Source organism: Lepidochelys olivacea (genome assembly GCF_965140295.1).
Source record: "Lepidochelys olivacea isolate rLepOli2 genome assembly, chromosome: 7".
Classification (NCBI taxonomy): domain Eukaryota; kingdom Metazoa; phylum Chordata; order Testudines; family Cheloniidae; genus Lepidochelys; species Lepidochelys olivacea.
In genome coordinates, this window is record NC_140417.1 from 109,669,555 (window position 1) to 109,690,700 (window position 21,146).

Consider the following 21,146-nt stretch of genomic DNA (forward strand, 5'->3'; position numbering starts at 1 on the left):
CTACAGAGTGACTGTATTCATCCAAATTAGCTTGCATGTGAAAACCGCCCCAGAGAAGAGAATGAAGGCACGTTTCCTGCATTATTATTGCTTCAAGCAACTTCAGCATGTGTATCTACACTAGGGAGAAAAGGGTGACAATGTAAGCAGCTCCTCTAAGTCTGTGGAGGAGCTTCTGTGAGGGGAAACAAGCTTGGGGAGGGTATTCTGGATTAATCCCTAACCTGTTTATTATTCCTTATTCACTGTCCCTCCACTTAACTCAGAGAGCTGAAGAGAAACAAATAGGTCTTTCATGGCAGAAGGCGAGTAGTTATAGCAGGCCACCAAATAACTGGCAGAGTATCCAGCTGTTATGGTACTTGGTTATGAAGCTGTATGGTGAATAGAACACAGCAGAATCATGGTTAGCAGGGGGCTCCAACTCCATTACTGAAGCAGCTCTGTAAGGTATGGGACTGCAGGTGATAATGCCTACATCTTATCAATTATTTCGTAATTGATTTTACAGAAATAATCTCTAAACAAAATACCACTCCCAAATTAGCACTTTCAGCCCTATCATTGCCACGGCCTCAGAGAGAAGATGGCATAAGGCAGACCCCTGCTATTGTAAATCTGAAGGTTCTCATTTTCTCTCACTTTGTAGCTTCCATGCAGTCCTTACAATTCTTCCTTAGAGGAAAGCAGAGGCCAGAGCAGAGGAAGGCATAAAAGAAGCTGGTAGGAAAATAGCTATTTTTGAGAATTTGTGGCATGTTAGCAAAACTGTGAACTAGGAGGCTATAGGAATGGCTGCTTAATCATATGATACACACAGCACCCTGACTGCCACTTAGTGCTACTGCATGCCATAATCAATTTTATTTTTCCTCTTGCCTGATTATATTTAGAGTGACAGTAGAGCTTTTGCTACTCCTACAGAGGATATCTGTGTATTCTGTCGGTGGTATTATATAGCTCTCCAAAGGAATATACTGTAAAAACCCCAACTAGTAGTAGGAAGAAAAAGAAAGCCCTTCTCACACAGTAATGGCAGCAAAAGCTGTACTACATGGATTATGGAGAGAGTTCAGTGATGTGACTATTAAAGGATTGTGAGTAGCTCTTTTAGATCAGCCCCCTCATTAATTGTATTTTTGCCTATATATATTTTTTTTTAATAAAAGTATCCTGGCCCCATCATTTTCAAAGGGAGGGAAACAGTTCTAATTGCTACAGTAAAGTCATAATAAATCCTACAGTTACATTGTCCTATTGTTCCATCATTACTCCTGTACCAGCAACATACTAAAGGTGAATTTAGAAAGGATTTTCCGATGCTCTTAATACACATATGTTAACCCTCATTACTATCAACAGAATATACTTTTTTTTTTTTTTACAATGTTTAATATTAACCACAGTAAAGGCTAGTGTGAACAATTAAGAAAGCAACGCAAAAGTACTACAATGGACCAGGTCTAAACAAACAAATTAATTCCAAGGCCCCATGGGATCACTGTGATCATCTAGACTGACCTCCAGGACAACACAGGCCACAGAACATCCCCCCAAATAATTTCTAGAGCCTATCTTTTAGAAGAACATCCAAACTTAAAAATTGGCAGGGATGGAGCATCCACCATGAGCCTCGGTAAATTGTTTCAATGGTTAACTACTCTCACCTTTAAAAATTTACACCATATTTCCAGTCTGAATTTGTCTAGCTTCAATTTCCAACCACTGCACAGTTTTATGCCTTTTTATGTTAGAATGAAGAGCCTGTTCCCCATGCAGATGTAATCAAGTCACTCCCTTAACTTTTTTGTTAAACTAATCTGTATAAGGCATGTTTTCTAATAATTCTCATGGCTCTTCCCTGAAGCCTTTCCAATTTATGAATATCCTTCCTAAATTGTGGGCACCAAAACTGGACACAGCATTCCAACCACCAATGCCAAATGCAGAGGTAAAATAACCTCTCTACTCCTGTTTGAGATTCCCCTGTTTACGCATCCCCAGGATTGCACCAGCTCTTTTGGCTGCAGTGTCACACTGGAAGCTCATTTTCAACGGATTATCCATCACACCCTCAAATCTTTTTCAGAATCACTGAGTTCCCCATGCTGTAAGTATGATCTTCATTCTTTGTTCCTAGATGTATACATGTACATTTAGCTGTATTAAAGCACAGTTTGCTTGAGCCCAGTTTTCCAAGTGATCCAGATTGTTGTGAATCCGTGACCCATCCTCTTCATCATTCACCACTTCCCCAATTTTTGTGTGATCTGGAAACTTTATCAGTGATGATTTTATGTTTTCTTCCAGATCATTGATCAAAATGTTAAATAGCAAAGGGCCAAGACTCAATCCCTGTAGGACCCCTCTGGAAACATACCCACAGAAAGATGAAGACAACACATCAATTTAATTACTCATGCCGATTCTAAACACGCTAAAATCCTCTGGCATTACACATGAATATGTTACAGTCTGTAGTAATTTAAGCTAAATGATACTTGCAGCTCCATGTGTGGAAAGTTACTCTCATAATATAAGCAGAGCTGGAAGAACCTATTATTTAAGGTGCCCAATACACTGCAAACCCTGTTTTCAGTTGCTTATAACTGCCAAACTTTAACCATTCAGGCTAAAATGTTCCATACCAGGTGTTGCATCAGACTTGGAAAATTTTGGCCAAAACGACTAAGCCATTGCCAAGAACGAGGGAAAAATTCATTGATTTGCAGTATTAAAAATTCTGGCAACCTTTTCTTTGAAAAGCTCTAAAGACCCCATGCTTGGGAGCAAGGACTAGAAATTTGGCAGGGGATGCCAATTGTGTCAAGGATGTATCCTTTTGCCATCTCTGTGAAAATCTCCCCAAATTTGGCCAACTTATGTCTTTGAAAAATTGCATTTGTACATGCTCACTATAGACTTTACATTTTAGCAGCAAAAATTCCCTGAAGATTCTGTCCATCCTGGGCATTCTCCAGGTTGGGGCTGAGCAGGACTTAACCAACAAATGCAGCTCTAGGCTGCTATGACATATGTTGGGTCTCAACATCTGAACTGAGACCAGGGATGCTGTCTCTACTGTGTTCTTGATGGCCCTCTGCTGGACCCAGACAGCATGGGGGGAAGAAAGCTGCCTGATTCATGTGCAGAGGGGTCAAGAGACAGACCTGCTTTTGTGGGGGGGTGGGGACTGTGGAACTGGAGGTTGGTAGGGGGAAGAGGTAAACTGATACCAGGAGTTCTGTGAGGGAGACTGGGATTGGTAGGCAAAGTAACTGGGAGCAGGAGTAACTGTAACAAACTTGGCAAGAAGTCTAGGACTTGGAGGAGAGGGATTGTGACAGGCTGGGATTCAAAGCCAATTAATCTATGAATAAATGTGGTGGGGGAAACTGGGAGCCAGTTGGTGAAGGGAGGAGATTGAAATCAGATGAGCAGGCAGGGAGACAGAGTGAGAACCAGTGAGGTGATGAGGAGGGAGACGGATCTGATGAGGAGCCGAGGTGTACGTGGAAAAACTGGGACCGGGTAAAGAGTCTGGAACAAGGCATGGGGCAGGGAAGATACACACTGAGATTGGAGAAGCAGCTGGGGAGGAGATTGGGAGTCAAGGGGAGCAGGCAACATGGGCAGGTATGACTGGAGGCCACGGTGTGGGGGTGGGGGACTGGCTGGGCAATGAAACTAGTACAGGGGGGACAGAGAATCCAGAGGCTTGAGGCTAGAACTTACTGGGCAAGGCGCCTGTGATGAGAAGCCTAAGCAGTGGAGACTGGGACTAGATAGATGAGGAGAATGTGACAGGAAGAAGGAGCTGGGGTGGGAGAGGGAAAAAAAAGGACTGGTACAGGTGGGAAGGGGGTGGGGTAGAAGGGGTTGTACTTGAGAAGAAATAGAAGAATCTGAGTCCCCTGTGGGACACATCCCTCCAAAGCCTGGATTGGAATCCAGATTGCAGTCAGCAAATATCTGTGAAATGCACTAGCAGAAGTGTCCCATTCCTCCTCTTATGCTGGTCTGCATGCAGGATGACAACCTCCTACTGCTATGTTTTACTTGTTAGCTCAAATGGCAGAGGTCTGTGTGATGAATCTAAAGGTTCCAACCCTGCTGATGAACCATGTGAATGTCAATATGATGCCAGATGATGGAAATTGGTTTTTTAGGTTGCTTTTTTTAAAAGCATATGAAATTATATACACAAACCTTTAAAGAACATTAAAGTTGCAAAGTCAAACACTTGAAAGTTAGTAAATACCAGTATAAAGTTTGCATGTGCAAAATGAATTCAGCCCCCTTGGGCATATGCATCATGAGACACTCATGTTACATAATCACAAACTTTTTTCCCTCTGCTTCATTAAGTGCACAGGATGAACCTGCTCTGAACAGGGTTGTGTAGTGAAGGAGATTGTGTCTGTAAGATACCAGGTTGGAAGGTATGTAGTGGTTAAGGCAGAAGATGGCAGGGGATTACAGGAAGACAAAAGGATGGTTTCATGGTTAAGGTAGCTGAATGTTGCCCTGGAGAGCTGGATTCTGTCCCTGCCTCTGCCAGAGTTCCTATGTGATGCTAGTCAAGTCACTCTCAAACTTTTCTCAGATATTCACTAATTGTGCATTCCTCATTTTCTGGGTGTCCAACTTGATAGCCTGGATTCTGATTCACAGAAGTGCTGAGCACTCACACCTGCAGCTGAAGACAAAGAGAACTGTACTTTGAACCTATAAAGTGTTATTTAATGTGAAGTACTCGAAAAACCAGGCATCTCCAATTAGGCACCCAAAATTAGTGGATATTTTGACCTTAATTTTTCTGTTCCTCAGCTCCCCATCTTTAAAACTGGGATAATGCCCCCTCACCTCAGATGGGTGTTGTGAAAAGAAATTAATAGTTCTGAAGCACTCAAATATTATATTGTTTGGCACCACAGAAAAGCCCATTAGGAAATTAATTGTTCAGAGCAGGGTTTGAATAGTGTGCAGTAAATAAGGCATGGGGCCAAACGTTGAACAATGAGGAGAAAAATAAAATATCCAATAGCTGCTCCTTAAGTTCTGTGCACTGAATGAGGCAAGGGTCCTGTGGAAAAAACAGCATGTCTTGTAAAAAGAGTATTATGCATACAAACAAGGGGGCTGAATTAATGTTGTACAGGCAACCTTAATTCTGACATTTCCTAACTTTGAAGTGCTTGACTTGGCAACCTTAATAATGTTTTTAATGCAGTTTTTTGTATACGTAATTAACTCTCATATCTCAAGTTAATCCTTACCTCTACAAAGACTAAGGCCTCGTATACACAGATGCTGTACCGTTTTTACTGTACTGGTGTAGTTAAAGTGGTGTAGCCCTTTTATGGATGCAGTTATTTCAGTATTCCCTTTCCCATACAGGAATAAGCTACAGTGATATAAACTTTTATATTGGCATAACTGTGTCCACTCTAGGAGACATACCAGTATAACTTTTTGGTTTAAAAAATATATTACATCCCTAACTGAAAGTTACATCAGTACAAAATCTACGTGTAGACCTGGACTATGGAAATGGTGGGTAATGGTACGTGCTTTAAAGTGCTGTTCTGTGCTAACAGTAGCTATACAAAGGTACCATGTAACTCAATATGCTCCCAATGTAAATCTGAGTCAGATCAAACTATATACATCCATTTTTTTCTACTTTAAACCTTTGGTAACACTGCAAAGCCAATGCAACTGGGAGCGGGAGCTGGTTTCTCTACTGGGTTGGTTATCAACATCACCATTTAGTTTCAATGGCGAGGCCAAATCCATTCCTCTTTTACCCAATCCTAGAAGGCAATAGAGAAGAAAAGGCATAACTCAGAATTTAACCTGCAGAATCTTACTATTAGGAATGATAAAGGAGTAAAAAAGGATACAGCTTGACTTTCAGACCCACATATTGCGTTTGTAGGGCTGACAGTTGCAAAAACGGCTATTTGTAGGCTGAACATATCCATTATGGAAATCAGAACTAACCTGGAGTCTCAGACTGTCACTTCTCAGTGCAGAACCACACTTGGTTAACAAAGGATTGCTGATTTTACCAGTTACACTCAAACTCTCCTTTTAACCCTTGTGAAATCTCTAGATGTCAAAAAACCATTAGGAAGAAAAATACTACTCTAGAGGAAGACAGTTCACTGACTTCTGGAGATAGAAAGAATAAGTTAAATTTCAACAAGGACATTACCATCTGTCCCTTTGAAAGTTAGCAAAACAAACTGGTTGTGATCTACATCAGTTCTGTTTTGTTATATATGGAATAAAAGGTTGTAATAGTGTAGGTGATGCACTACTTCATACAAGTGCAAATGGCCCAATTTTCTCCTCACAGGATAAGTGCATCATCTGGGGGCTGGAGGGAATTTAAACCTAATTTTGCACACCTTCCATTGAAATTCTGTCTCCCACCTACTACAAGAGTTTGCTTATACCACCTTGCTGTACATTCAATGTAAACAAAAACACAACACGATTCTTTTTAAACTAGACATTGTGGTTGAAATATTGTAAATGTTTTAAGTTACCACGTTACTAAATATTTCTATTATTTTATTGTAATTTAAGAGCTGAAGCCTGTCACTTGATGACCATGACTATTCAAGCACAATTTACATGAAATACACAGGGCAAGGGGTTCAGGAAAAAAAAAAAAAAAGATCATGTTTTATAGGCATAACTTTGCAATATGTATAATTCCTGAAGTGCAAAATTAAGTTTCATTTGTTTTCATACAAAAAACATTAGAAGGAAAGGTCTGAGACAAACAATAAGGAAATTTGCAACTAAAGCGTCTCCAAGACTGAACATAAAATAAAATAATTAAATATCAAATATTTAGTTGGCAAATGAGAACTCCGCTTTTTTGTGAGTTATCCTAAAGCATGCATGTTATTTCAACTATATGTTATTTTAATAAAAGCTTGCATTTTTTAGAAGAATCCAGGGAAATAAATTTTCACTCTAACCCTGTAGTTATAGTTCTAGAGATGCTCAAGACCTGATCCAAAGCATGTTGAATGAACTCAATGGAAAGACTAACTTCAATGGACTTAAGGCTCAAGCCCTAACTGTGTTTCTTTCTATATGATCTTTAAACTTATCTGGACCATTAAAAAACACCCCTTAGGTTATACAAATGGAAAAAAGTCAGAGAGCACTGATATGCAAAACACAGTTAGTCTCTAAGGTGCCACAAGCACTACTTTTCTTTTTACAGTCAATATGCCGTTCCTTTAAAAAATGCTTCTGTGTCTAAACTAACTGCAAAGTTTCTGTCTCGTGTAAATATCTGAAGTAGGATTATACACCCCTCAAAATAGGGGATTGTAGCAGTAGTTCTCTCGGACTAACTGCAATAAGTAGCTATTTTATATATAGATACCTAATTCCTTATCCATATTCTAAAATAGACTTCCTTACAATACATAAACAAAAATCTTTATCAAATTAATATGGTTTGTATATAGTTAATTATGAGTTCTTACAGCTTCAAGATACCAAACATTCAATTTTTAATAGTATAAATATGGATTACTAAATTTTTTATTTTAAGTATAAAATCTTTATGTAAAACCACATGCTACACCCATCTGTGCAAAGGCCAGGAAAAAAAGTTCTATTTTTCGTATAACAAAAGCGCTACTGCAGAACTTTTTGACTGGTTTCATAGACATTTCTGCAGAAACATTGGATGTTTGGCTCAGAAAGTAGGTTTCCTTACAAAGAATTTAAGTTCTTCCCAGAAGATTACAAAGCAAAGTTAGTTTCAGACTGCTTACTGAAAAACTGTTACTTTATGGCTATGCAACAAGACAAACAGGTATATTTTTACTGCTCTAACCATTTTCCAGTTTTCAGTGTTACTTTCAGTGTATCGGATTTCAATGTGTTTATACTAGTATGTCCAGTTCTGTGAAGTTATAGTACACCAGGAGTAAGGAAGAAGATTTCAAAGGCACAAACACAGGTAAGGTGCCCAACTCAGGTTGTGTTTTTGAGTATCTGCCCTTGTGTGTATAAAGTCAGAGTCAAAGAAACGTAAAAAGACTAGAAATATTTCCTAATGTGTAGCCGCATGTTCCAGGTCAAATGTCTATATTTTGCATTACATCATTAAAAATGTAACATTTTCTTTGCTACCTTTAATTTTTTATATAAGTAGCAGATAGTCATAGTTTTATGGCAAAGGGAATAGTTTCATATTGGTCCACAACATTTAAGTGTATCAACAAAGTCATATCTTAAGCATTTGTTCAGCAGCTGCTAGATGATAAAGAAAGTTTTCTGTAGCTGGTGGATATCGCTTTTGTTTTAGGGATTCAAAGTTAAGTGTCGGTTTCTCACCATCATCAGAAACTTCAGTAAATGATGCCAGATTAGTCAAAATTTCCTTTGTCTTCAGTGAAATATCCTTAAAATAAGAATAGACAAATAAGCAAGCACGAATGCAGTACTAGGAAAATTATTTAACATTATTAACACCTCTGTATAAGATACTAACACAAATAGTATACAGAGGAAATAATTGATGCGTTCTGACCAATCTGCCACTTAAAAAAAAAAAAGAAATTTGGAATATTCTTTCTTCAGATCTGATCATGTGAGATGCTGAACATTTAATTCAGGGATAGCTGGGAGTTCTCAGCATTTCACATAATGCCTTTATTTCAAAATTATTACCGCAATGCAATTGTGTAATAGCTAACAGACTATATTGGTGTGGGAACAAGGGAAAAAACACAGCATTTTGAAGCCCAATCTTAAATCTGAAGAAGCATATTTCAGGGTTTAAAATGTTAGTTATGAATTTTCCCAAGAAGTTATAGTATAAGTGAAGCAAATAACTGATTATAAAATCGTATACCATTGTAAAATCATTTTATTTTAATACAGTTAAATATAGTCAAAGGAGTGTCTGGAATTATTTCAACAACATGAAGTGCCAATACACTATGTTTTAGTTAATTTATTTACATACCATTATAACCAGGTCATGATAGCAGAACTATTTTAAGAATTTCAATGTATAGTGGTATTTATAAACTAGAGATTGCAATAGATCAACTGACTTTGGGGGAAGCAGGGCCTGGCATTTCATTATGGTATTTCTTTCTTTTTTTTAGTAAAATGTTAATGAAAGGAGAACTTTAAACATAAACTAAGGACTAACCTTAATGACTTGACTATCTGATTTATCTGGATCTTCTGCAGACTGAACAATGAGTTGACCAATTTCTTTGTGCAATTTTCCCATTGTCATTGCCTCTGGGAGAGTAGAAAAAATATATCATGCATTCATTCTGATCATCTAACCAATCTAGAACATAATATTTTGCACATATAGCACCCTTCATCCAAAAATAGTAGTAGCAGGTCACTAGCATTTGTAACAATGGCACCTCTCACCTTTACTCATATGCTCTCTTTAATGGAGCTTCCTGAAAACATTTATGTAGGAGGAAGAATAATAGGACCACCTATAAGAACTTTTCACAAAAATGTACTTTGAACTTTATCATATTTTCATGTATTCCCATCACATCTTCTTTATTGCTTTTGCTGGGATAAAATTAATATGCAGAGGTACAATTAGACAAAATATTTTAGATCCTACAATGGCATTACAGATAAGTTTACTGCTAGTTTCCAGAAAGTATGCTGAAGTTTTTATATAAAGAACATAGAGTAAAGATAAATCAAGGTTAACCAAGATTAGGCTTTTTTCTTTACACTTTAAAAATAAGAGCTGATAAATATTTTAAAGGATTGTCATGAATTTTTAGTAGTGAAATGTGCAAATGCATTTAAGTGACAAACTGTCATCTGGTAAATTGATGGCAAGCCAAATTATGAGTGCTCCTCATGATCTGTATCTGTCATTTGACATCCATGGAGGAATTAATTTGTGCATTTTTAATAAAACCAAGTTAAGATTTCCTACTGCTCTAAAGGTTTTATCCTCCATGCATTGAGAGTTTTGCAAGCATCATTTCCCCTTGATCATTAGGAGGAGATAAAAAACCCAAAGTTCAGTGGATATGAAAATGGGAAGAGACATTTATAAGGGCTTAGTCCTGGGCTGGATCCAGAACCTACCCATGGTTTAGAATGTAACTTTATGAAAATATGAAATGTTTCAGTCACGTGTTTTTAATTAAGACTCTATGATTATGCACAAGACCACCCTTCTCTAATTCCTTTACTTCGGCATTTATACATGATGACATTATGGCCCAGATTCACCAAAGATCTTCCAGGCTCCCAGTTGGACTAGGAAAGCTCTAAAGTAATTGCTCTCTCACAACAAGCCTAGAAAAAGGACCAATATTTTGTTGAATCTGGCTCTATGTTCACAGAGTTACAAAGCAAATACCACCACCCTTCGCCAAAACAAAACAAAAACAAATGCTGCCAACCAACCTTTCGCTTGCTGGGAAATGGTAATTTCACTGTCTGCCAAATTCACATACACATCATATAGATCCGGTCTATTGCTCACTTTGGAGTCTATAAATCCAGCAATGTAACCTAGGTGGTAGAGATTTACCAAGACAAATTCTGATTAAAAACTGAAAAACAGAAGAGATGTAGTGTAAACTAAAATCTCTTAAAATTAAGGACTTGATCTAGCACCCATTGAAGTTAATTGACTTCTTTGGGCATTTGATTAGGCACGTAGTGTATTTTTTGACTTATGGAGTTTAAAATTAAGAACAAAACACTATATGTAGTAAGGAAGATTATGTTTTCAGTTTCAAAGCTTTCTTGCTACTCAAAATATTCCAAAAAGTGACTGTATGTTCACTTTCCAAAGGTGAAATACATGAAGGTCTATAACAGTGGTCACCAACTGGTCGATCCTGGAGACTCTCCCAGTTGATTGCGATCTCCGGCCATAGTGGTGCAGGCTCCCTGCCTGCCTGCTGCAGCCCCATGCAGCTCCCAGAAGCAACCAGCATGCCCCCGTGGCCGGAGTTGGGGGGGCAGGTGTCTCCACACACTGCTCCTGCTTGCAAGCACCGCCCCCACAGCTCCCATTGTCTGGGAACAGAGAGCTGTGGCCAGTGGGAGCTGCGGAGAGGGGCAGTGCACAGAGCCATGTGCCTCCACCAGGGGCCGCAGAAGCACGTTGGCACCTTCTGGGAGTGGCATGGCCACATGGTGAACTACTGGCTGGTGGGCGGGTGGGTGGCCTGGCTCGTGATGGGGAGAAGGTGCCAATGTGCCAGACTGGGGCCGGGGCTAGCAAGGAGCTTGTCTTAGCCCCGCTGCGCCACCAACCAGGAGCTGCCTGAGGTAAGTACCCCCCAGCGGGAGCCTGCACGCCAACCCCCAGCCCTGAGCCCCCACCCCATACCTCCTCCTGCACCCCAAACCTTCTTCTTCACCCCAATCCCCTGCCCCAGCCCTGACCCCCCTCCCAGAGCGAGCAACCCGTACCCCAGCACTCTGCCCCAGCCCAGAGCCACATCCCTCACCTACTCCTGCACCCCAACCCCCTACTCCAGGCGCAGCCCAGAGCCCCCTCCAACACTCTGAACCCCTCAGCCCAGAGCCGCACCCCCTCCCGAACCCCAACCTGCTGCCCCAGTCTGGTGGAAGTGAGTGAGGGTGGGGGAGAGCGAGCGACAGAGAGAGTGGGGGATGGAGTGATCAGGACGGGGGCTTCAGGGAAGGGGCGGGGCCTTGGGGAAGGGGTGGGGTAGATCCTGGGTTGAACTTAAATTCAAAAAGTGATCTTGTGCGTAAAAAAGTGTTGGAGACCACTAGTTTATACACTAAGACTCCATTAAGGTGCCCTTAGTGGCTATTTGGGTCAGGAATAGGACGGTAGTGGCAGCAGAACATTTTCTGATTTACAACATGCTAGCTAAGTTCATCTCAGTATGCCTTCCATTATAGCAGCTGTTCTCCGTGGAAGTGTGGTTACTGATTTTGATGAGCTGAGGTATACACTAGTGGTAAAATAGTCAAACAAACATTAAAAATACTTGTTAACTATAACACTGATTATCTGAAAGAGATGAGCGTGAGGAAATTCAGTGTTAAGAATACTGCTAAATTCTTCATTCCCTCTGTTGTGTCCAGTTTAGGGGGGGAAGGTAGAAGCTTGAGGTCTTTTGATCTATTGTATAACCTTTACACTCAATAGAAATCACAAATCAGACTCTTATAGCTTGTGAAGTCCATTTGTGACTATAATAAACAGCCACCAACTGACATAGTGGAGCACGTTCTGAATAGAATTTCAACCTTTAAAGTGAATTGCTTCTTGTTAATTTAAGTGAAATACCCACTATTACTTTGAGTTACTCTTTTGTAGTTAAAAAATAAGAAAAGTTAATCATTAACAATGTACATGCTTAGAAGATAATTTTATTTGGGTTGAAGGCATGTTATCAACCCCTCCTGTAACACTGCATAATTCCTTCATTCCATCTGACCCAAAACAACATCAAAAGGAAACAAGCTCACATCCCTACCTCCTTTTTATTTTTTAAGCTATTTTTTTAGGAAGTTAATAAGTTTACAAATACCTGCCATGTAAATATCAGAAATAAAATAATCATCACAACAATTAGTTTTTGTTTGAAGAGACATTATACAGGAATCTAGTCTATTTAACAGGATGTTACCATATTACAGAGTAAGCATCATTACAACACCTATGTCGTTCCTAGTGATTTTATTAAATTGAGTGAAATCTCTATGTAGACATATATTAAATATATGTATCAAATGCTACTATTCAAATTGGTGTATTAAATTTTTCTGTAACCACAACCTCCCATATTTTTTTTAACCATTCCCCAATGGTTGGGCTATTTTTTCTTTTCCCAATAGGAGGCTACGAATAGCCAAGCAGCTTCTAGCAGATGAGAGATTAAGTCTTCATTTCCTTTCATGTGACCATTTCCACTAGGAGACCCCAGAAAAATTACCAAAAGATTATTTGGTAATAACTATCGCACAATTTGTGATATTTGGTTCTGGACTACATTCTCTAATGACTGGCTCTATCTTCTTAATAAGTAAAGGAAATCATTTACAGTAGCTTTGGGGGGAGGAGGAAGTACAATCCATCTGGATGGAACCACCAATAAAAGTATTTATCTGATCTTTAATTTAACATAAAACACATGCTTTTTTTCAAAGAAAAAAATATACAGTCTAACTTCTATGACAGATTTAAAGAATTAAAAATCCTTAAAATGAATTTATGATGGAAATAGCAACAGATTTTCATGACATTATTGCTAAAGGATGTTGCTCCAATACAGATGAAATGAACATTATGAACAAAGTTTGACTGATAATTTAACACTACCTGTGCAGGTCTTTAATGCTTCCAGTTCATCATCATTTAGATGAACATACGAATGAAGAATTGACCAGTCCTGTCGATGCCACACTAAAGCAGGTAGAGTCCTAAGGAAATGAAGTTAGCATTTGAAACTAAGTATATTTTTTTTTGTGCTTATAGGTGGCTTAGCACTTCATATTGTAAAGCTTTAGAGAGAAATATCAATTTTGTGACATTAAGAATCTCTTGTACATGAGAGCACACATACAGACATACACAGAGAATTGAGGGTCCTTATATCATTGGTGGTAAGTAGAATCATTATTTTTATTGGTATCCATTCTATTTTTAAGGCCCCAGTTCAGAAAAGCACTTAAACACATACTTTGGTTCCACTGAAATCAATGGGACCTAAGAACATGTTTAACTTTAAGCATTTACTTTAGTGCTTTCCTGAATATAGATACTTTCCAGAATCAGGGCCTAATGCATTTTTATTTACAGGTATGTGGTATACCTGGTAAACTCCTGGATGACTTCTATTCTTGGGTGATATACAACAATTCTTTTCTTTAACATCAGTGCAGTGAATAGGATAACTGTTTCCATACCAAACTGAGATACTATATCTACGAGACAGAAAAGAAAGACATTATGGTATCGCAAGTGTATCTTCTGGCAATACTTCTTTGATGACAAGTCACCAGATATCACTATATTCAGAATATATATGAACAGTTCATATTAGTTACTTATCTGAACAGAGTTTGGAACTTGATATATAAATCTGTTTTATGTGGGTTTCATATTTAAATAAGATATAAGTAAGCAGTTGACTATAGATTTATTTTTAACCTTTGATTGAACCTGCAAGGTAAGCCTTTCGGGCATCAAAATCTTTGCTGAGGAAAGATCCATTTTCTTCACTCTGGCAGATCCCCTTTGTAAGAACTGCAATGTAACTCTCCATCATTTTAACTGGACTCCCATGCTTCAGGTAGATTCTGCATTAAAAGAGTGAAAATATTTAGTTTTTGTCTATGATGGTGTGAACAGTGCAGCTAGGTATATGAAAAAGGTCATGGTATCACCAAAACACTGATTTGGAAGAATTCTGATTTTAAGACACATGATTGATGTTAGTTTTAAATACAATAATAAAAAGCCATTCAGCATGTGCACAAAAGCTTGCCTGTTTTTTTGGATCTATGATCAACTCATGTTCCTATTACGATTTCCTGTTTCACAAGTGAGTGGGAGCTATAGTTTCAGTATAAAACTCAAATTAAAAAAAAACAAAAACAAAATATTTGTGGATTTATAAAAGATTTGTTTTGTGAAAGGCAAAACTCCTCATATTCTTCATTTGATTTTTAAATACCGATCATACGATCAGTTACCTCATGACTATCAAAGAAACATTAGCAAAAAAGGTACAGCTGACAGAAGACTTGCTGTACGCGAGACAAATGCAAAGACTCTCAGTCTGTCCCTTGTACATAGAAAAAAGAAACTCTCCTCCCTCTTAATATCCATGTGTTAATCATTTCTCTTCCTCTGAGCTTTAACTACTGGTAAGTTTCCCCTGGGAAAGGAGAAAGGCATTCAGATGTAGGGACACAGTACCTAAAGCTTCAAACAGATTTCAAAAATAGCGTTGTAGATGTTTCTAAGTGCCAGCTTCCATTTTAGTTTCCCTAAAAAGCCACTGTCACATTTATTTTTAAATTCAACTATAATTTTCAGATCATTTAGAAAGACTATCAGTTTATGTCAACCTTAATAACCTCCACCTTATAAGATACACACACACACACAAAACAAGTCACAGCCAACCTAAATAGTTTACGCAACAGTGAAACAGAAAGATCACAGAGGCTCTTTCAGTATTTATGACATTTTTAAAACATGTTACTGAAAAAAAAGCTGTGAAAAATGAAGAATTTTATTTTTATAGTAACATATGTTGAACATTTGACTATGTTCTTAATTTTATCACATGGACACAGAATAGCCAGTTCTACTTAATCACAGACCTAGAATTTATATAGTTGGAATAACGAATCATAATACAGAATCCCAGCAAACATTCATATTGTTATAAAACATGCATTGTTCGACAACATGTATTGTTCACCCTCCCAGTTTGGCAAGACCTAAGTATTTAAACATTTGCACTAAATACAGCTTTTATACAGACCTACACAATATCCTAGTGAAGGCTGCATATTTCTCCGGGTTAAAATCTTTGGCAGTCAGAACAATAGAAAAGTGAGTCACCTGTCCAAAACACACAAAAAACATGCACGTTGTTTTATATACTTCCATTTGAATTCAGGTAATGTTTATATTACTAAATTTAATGCAACACCCATACAAGATATTACAGTACTAGGAGTGTGCAAGACAGCTGCAAATCTCATTTATACACAGGAAAAAAAACCATAGCTAATGGCTTCTGACTTGACCCGCTTTCACTGAGTTGGCATTATCAATATTTGGTGGATTAAATGCAACAAAAATAAAAAAACCACCCCTAAACATGAGACAGTTACCTCACAACATCCCATTAACCTCATACTGCAGATATGATAGATTACAACGGAGTGAGTAGAAGGACAGAACCATGGTGGGGGATGGAAAGGGTGGGAGAAGGATAGGAGGAATCACCACATTGGAATGCTTTTTACTTAATATGGAATGCCACAATACTACTAGTCTTACAACAACTTATTAAGGGATCTTAATGTCAGAGTATAGAAGAAATGAAAGTGCATCTGCAATATTTCAATTATTAGTAATAGAGATGAATACATACACAATTCAATCCTTCAGAAAAACACAATAAATCATGTACCAAAATAGAGACTTTGAATGCTAAGGTACATTTTAAAATAGACATATATTTGAGCAGAAATGTAGAGAATTCAACAATGAAAAACCTATTATAGCTATAAATAATGAGTGAGATATAACAATGCTGTTCAAAGACTAATTTTACAGCCTGGGTCCCAAGCATTTATGTCTGCATTTTTGTAATATCTAACAAACTGTGCAAAACCCTTTCCATTGGACATATTAGAGATCGCATTAGATGGTCAGAAAATTGGGTGTAAGTGGCAAAATTAATCTCTTACACTCTGAGGGGAAAAGAAGGGGGGGATGTAATAGGAAAAGGGATATTTACAGCCAAAAAATAGACAAGTCAAGGGAAGTTCTACAAAGTCTATCCTTCAGTGATGAAAACTGCTTAAAAACAAACAATGTAAGATAAAGCAAGGATATGCACAGTGTTCCTTCCTGCCTATATCTTTTACCTAATATCAGCCTATTCCTTTCCAAAGCTTCCTATACAACTACGTTCCTCTACATTGCATGGAGTAGCCTCCCTGTTTTCATACACCAAACAACTACTCCTTTTGTGATCCAAATAATCAGTCCAAATCTGCCAGGTCTATCACCTTCAATCTTCCATTCTAACAAAATTTATTCCATCATAAATTCTATTAAAACACCCCCAAAATTAAAATCCATGATGCACCCAACTTTCTCCTTTTCATAATTACATGGAAATTCCCCTTCTCACCTTTTATCCTCCTCCATTTCTTTACTACTTTTCTCCCCGGAATGACCCATGTCCGTTATTCTTTTGTTATTTCTTGGGTCTAACTTCAAATTGCAAGCGCAGGGAAGCTATCACTAAACATATCTAGGATTAACATGAATAATAATAAAGTTTTCCATGTCATTACTTTAATGACATTACATTACATTATGACCATGCCACAGAAGATATCCTTAATGCTTTAGGAGCCAAATTCACCCATAAGTGGAAACTGATGCAATCCCATTGATTTCAAAGGAAGTTGCATCCTCTTACACAAGGACTGCATATATACTCCTTTCTTTGTACCCAGCCACACCCCCTTTTTTGCTGCTCATAGAGAGGCCAAAGAGGGAGTATATATTACACTTGTTTTGCATACACACAGAATACCAAACCGGTATAAAGTACATTAATCTGCTACTCACAATTTTTGCCCAATGACTTCAGTAGGAAAGGACTACCAAGAATCAAGCCCTATTGTGTTAGGAACTCTACAGACTTCTTTCAACCTCTATTGCCAAGATTTAGCGTCATACTATACATGTGATTTTTAGGCAAAATTCCTCATTGTTTTTCAATGCGAATTTATGCTTAAAAACTTGTGCCAGGAAGCGGCCCTGAGCTTTTCCTCCTCTCAAATATTTTTAATTTGTGTGAAAAACAGTGAATTTTGTATTTATTTTCCAGCAAGTGGTTATAGTGTATTTCAACCCCAAAAATAATCTGCAAAAAATAATTTTAAAAAGTTCACAACTGACGAAGACCATAAAACATACTCAGAAACTTTAAAAACTGCAAAATATGGGTCCAATCCTGTAAACACTTACTCTTGAGCATGTGCTTGTTCCTGAGAACAACCCCATTCTTTCCACTAGAACTGTTCCTCAGACCTTCTTATCAACTGCTGGAAATGGCCTACCTTGATTATCACTACAAAAAGCTCCCCCCTTGCCCCCCTGCTGGTAATAGCTCACCTTAAGTGATCACTCTCTTTACAGTGTGTATGGTAACACCCACTGTTTCATGTTCTCTGTGTATATAAATCTTCCCACTGTATTTTCCACTGAATGCATCTGATGAAGTGAGCTGTAGCTCACGAAAGCTTATGCTCAAATAAATTTGTTAGTCTCTAAGGTGCCACAAAGTACTCTTTTTCTTTTTGCGAATACAGACTAACACAGCTGCTACTCTGAAACCTATTACCAGTAGTAAGTACCCCAGCTAGTAGTCAAGGATTTGGAGAACTAGGCCCCAAAACACTGCTTTAGACTGCTTTATTAGTGATTCAGTCCCACCTTTTTCAAGACTGAAGAATCTTGAACTTCCACTGTTGTGATATAGAACCATGATCTTCTATACTGGCCAAATACAAAGGTGTGAAGCAGTTTATTTTCATCTGTAAGGCAGCATTTTCTCAGCAATAGATCCCTCATTTCAGCTGTGGTGGAAGGATAACACCATACCCACAGAGTATCTCCATTGGTGTCTTTTTCTATGGTGGAAAGATGTTCACTGTGAGAATGCCAAACAGCAGCAAGGAAGTAAATTGATTGGTTAATCAGATCTGTTTACTGGAATCATCTTAACATCCCATTTTACACTAACTAGATCAGTATCCACTCATGCCTCGACTGCTAAAGTTGTCTGTTAGAGCTTCTGTTATTAACTTTTATTTTCAGGTATTTATAACATTTTGTTGGAAAAGTCTGCTCTTGGCATGCAAAGTTCCAGCCAGCTGAGGCTTGTGAGTATGTGGAAAAATAAGAATTGTAGTTTTCAAAGGTGCTGTCCCCAGTTATGCAAACTCTTGCACATTTACTTAACTTTAAGCATGTAAGTAGTCCCATTGACTCCAATGGAATTATTTAACTGCTCAAAAATAAGCATGCACATCAGTGTTTATAGAACCCTAAATTGCATCATTTAAAATCTCCATCATTCAAACTGTCACAATGCTTTGAAGTGGTATAGCATCATTAACTGTTTATTGTTAAACTAACAGACTTGTTTGGACTATGAAATTATCAATTAGTTCTAAATGGATAAACTCTCTCATTAACAATACTTTCACTTTGTATTTCAATAAGTAATAACTAAAATAATGGCATCTTATATTTATATGGCATCTATATGCTATAGAATGGGTTCGTTATCTGTATGAGAATTTATAGACTTCATTCCCAAATGAACCACCACAAATGTACCAACCATATGCCAAACGTTGCCTTCAGATACCTCCACATATTTCCAATGGCTTGTATCAGAGGGCAGGTTCTGGCTCTTCTGCATGCAGGAATCATTTCATCAATACATGCTTTAAAATAAACTGGCATAAATAACAAAAACAAGCAACACTTGGGACACTTATGATGCTATCCAATGCTATCTCCAAACGTATTTTATACTGAGAGGCAGAGATATGTTGTTAGCCGCACTTTTATGGATGGGCAGAGGGCTACCTGTTGCTGGGCAGTTTTGGGGTTCACACCTCCATTATAAAATCACAGAAATGTATGGCAGGAAGGGACTTCAAGAAGTATCGAGTCCAGCCCCGTGCACTGTGGCAGGACCAAGTAAACCTAGATTATACATGAGAAATGGTTTGTCCAACTTGTTTTTAAAAGTTTCCAATGATGGGAACTCTACAACCTCCCTTGGAAGCCTATTCCAGAGCTTAACTACTCTTATAATTAGAAAGGCTTTCTTAATATCTAACCTAAAACTCCCTCCCAGGTTAAGACCATTACTTCTTGTCATACTTTCAGTGGATATGCACAATAATTGATTACTGTACTTTATAACAGCTCTAACATATTGGAAGACTTATCAGGTTGTGTCTCAGTCTTCTTTTCTCAAGACTAGTTTTTCATGCCTAGTTTTTCCAGCCTTTCCTCATAATTCAGATTTTCTAAACCTTTCATCATTTGTGTTGCTCTCCTCTGAACTCTTTTCAATTTGTCCACATCCTTCCTAAATTGTATTGCCTAGAATTGGATGCAGTACTCCAGATGTGGCTTCACCAGTGTCAAGTAGAGCAGGACATTTACCTCCTGTGTCTAATATACAATACTCCTGTTAATACACCCTTGAAACATATTAGCCTTTTTTGCAGCTGCGTCACATTGATGACTTGTTTCATTTTGTGGTCCACTATAATCCCCCAGAGTCTTTTCAGCAGTATTACCACCAGTTATTCCCCATTTTGCAGCTGTGCATTTGATTTTTCCTTCAGGTTAACTACTTTGCAATTGTCTTCATTGAATTTCATCTTGTTGAATTCACACCAATCCTCTGATTTTTCAAAGTCATTTTGAATTTAAAACCTGCCCTCCAAAGTGCTTGCAACCCCTCCCAGCTTGGTGACATCTGCAACTTTTATAAACATACTCTCCACTCCATTATCCAAGTCATTAATGAAAACATTGAATAGTACTGGACCCAGGACTGATGCCTGTGGGGCCCCACTAAATACTGTCTCCCAATTTAACAGCAAGCCACTGATAATTACTCTTTGAGTACAGTCTTTCAACCAGTTGAGCACCCATCTTATAGTAATTTGCATCTAGACCACATTTCCCTAATTTACGTATGAGAACTTCATGCAGAACTGCTTCAAAAAAGCCCTGCCAAAGGTATGTAAGGTGGACAAAAGAGAAAAAGTCCCCCCACCCCACGGTAGGTTACTACCCCAGGCCCCACATGTGAAGGAGAAAGGTTAGGGTGGTGCCACAAAGAGTGAGAACTGTTTGATGGGTGCTACCCCCCTACCCAGGGGTGCTGAGAGCCATTTAACCCAACTGTAAACCCTTCGAGCCAGGGGGTGCAGCAGCACCCCTAGTTCCAGCACCTCTGCCCCCACACCACCACAAGAGCCCCACCCTCAATTCCAGGGGCAGAGGGTCCCGTCAAGGAGCTGGAGCCTGGGGCTGGGCGCGGGGCGTCAGCCCCTCCCCAGCACAGAGAGCTACCCTGGGGTGGATGCTCCAGGGGCAAAGGGCCCAGCGGTGTCCTTACCAATCAGCCCCACGCCTAGCAGCAGCTGAATCTCCGGCTCTGCCATCTTCCTGCTGCCCGGCTCTGCTCGCTTCCGTGCCCGGCCCGAGCGCACCAGGCCCGGCCCGGCCCTCACCCCCTCTTCCTGGGTCCCCTGCAGCGGCTGCTGCCTGAGCGCCCAGGCCCTGCCCCGCCTCAGGCCGGCCCCGC

At 38.8% G+C, this 21,146-nt stretch overlaps 1 protein-coding gene across 5 annotated transcripts; it reads right to left on the reverse strand.

The window, feature by feature from the left end:
- Positions 1-6,851: 6,851 nt before the first annotated feature.
- On the reverse strand, positions 6,852-21,112 carry DENND10 (DENN domain containing 10). Of its 5 annotated transcripts, none has more exons than XM_084632958.1 (9): positions 19,152-19,201; positions 18,239-18,455; positions 15,537-15,616; positions 14,204-14,340; positions 13,854-13,965; positions 13,361-13,461; positions 10,453-10,560; positions 9,203-9,297; positions 6,852-8,443 (listed from the first exon to the last, which is right to left on the reverse strand). In XM_084632958.1, the coding sequence occupies exons 1-9, from the start codon at positions 19,184-19,186 to the stop codon at positions 8,267-8,269; spliced, it is 1,062 nt and encodes a 353-aa protein (XP_084489084.1). In that variant the 5' UTR covers positions 19,187-19,201; the 3' UTR covers positions 6,852-8,266. The 5 variants fall into 5 exon arrangements, with proteins under 5 accessions (XP_084489084.1, XP_084489083.1, XP_084489086.1 ...); XM_084632957.1 differs by having other exon boundaries at positions 6,853-8,443; positions 14,192-14,340; XM_084632960.1 differs by lacking the exon at positions 19,152-19,201 and adding an exon at positions 20,958-21,112 and having other exon boundaries at positions 6,854-8,443; positions 14,192-14,340; positions 18,239-18,435.
- Between the last annotated feature and the right edge of the window lie 34 nt (positions 21,113-21,146).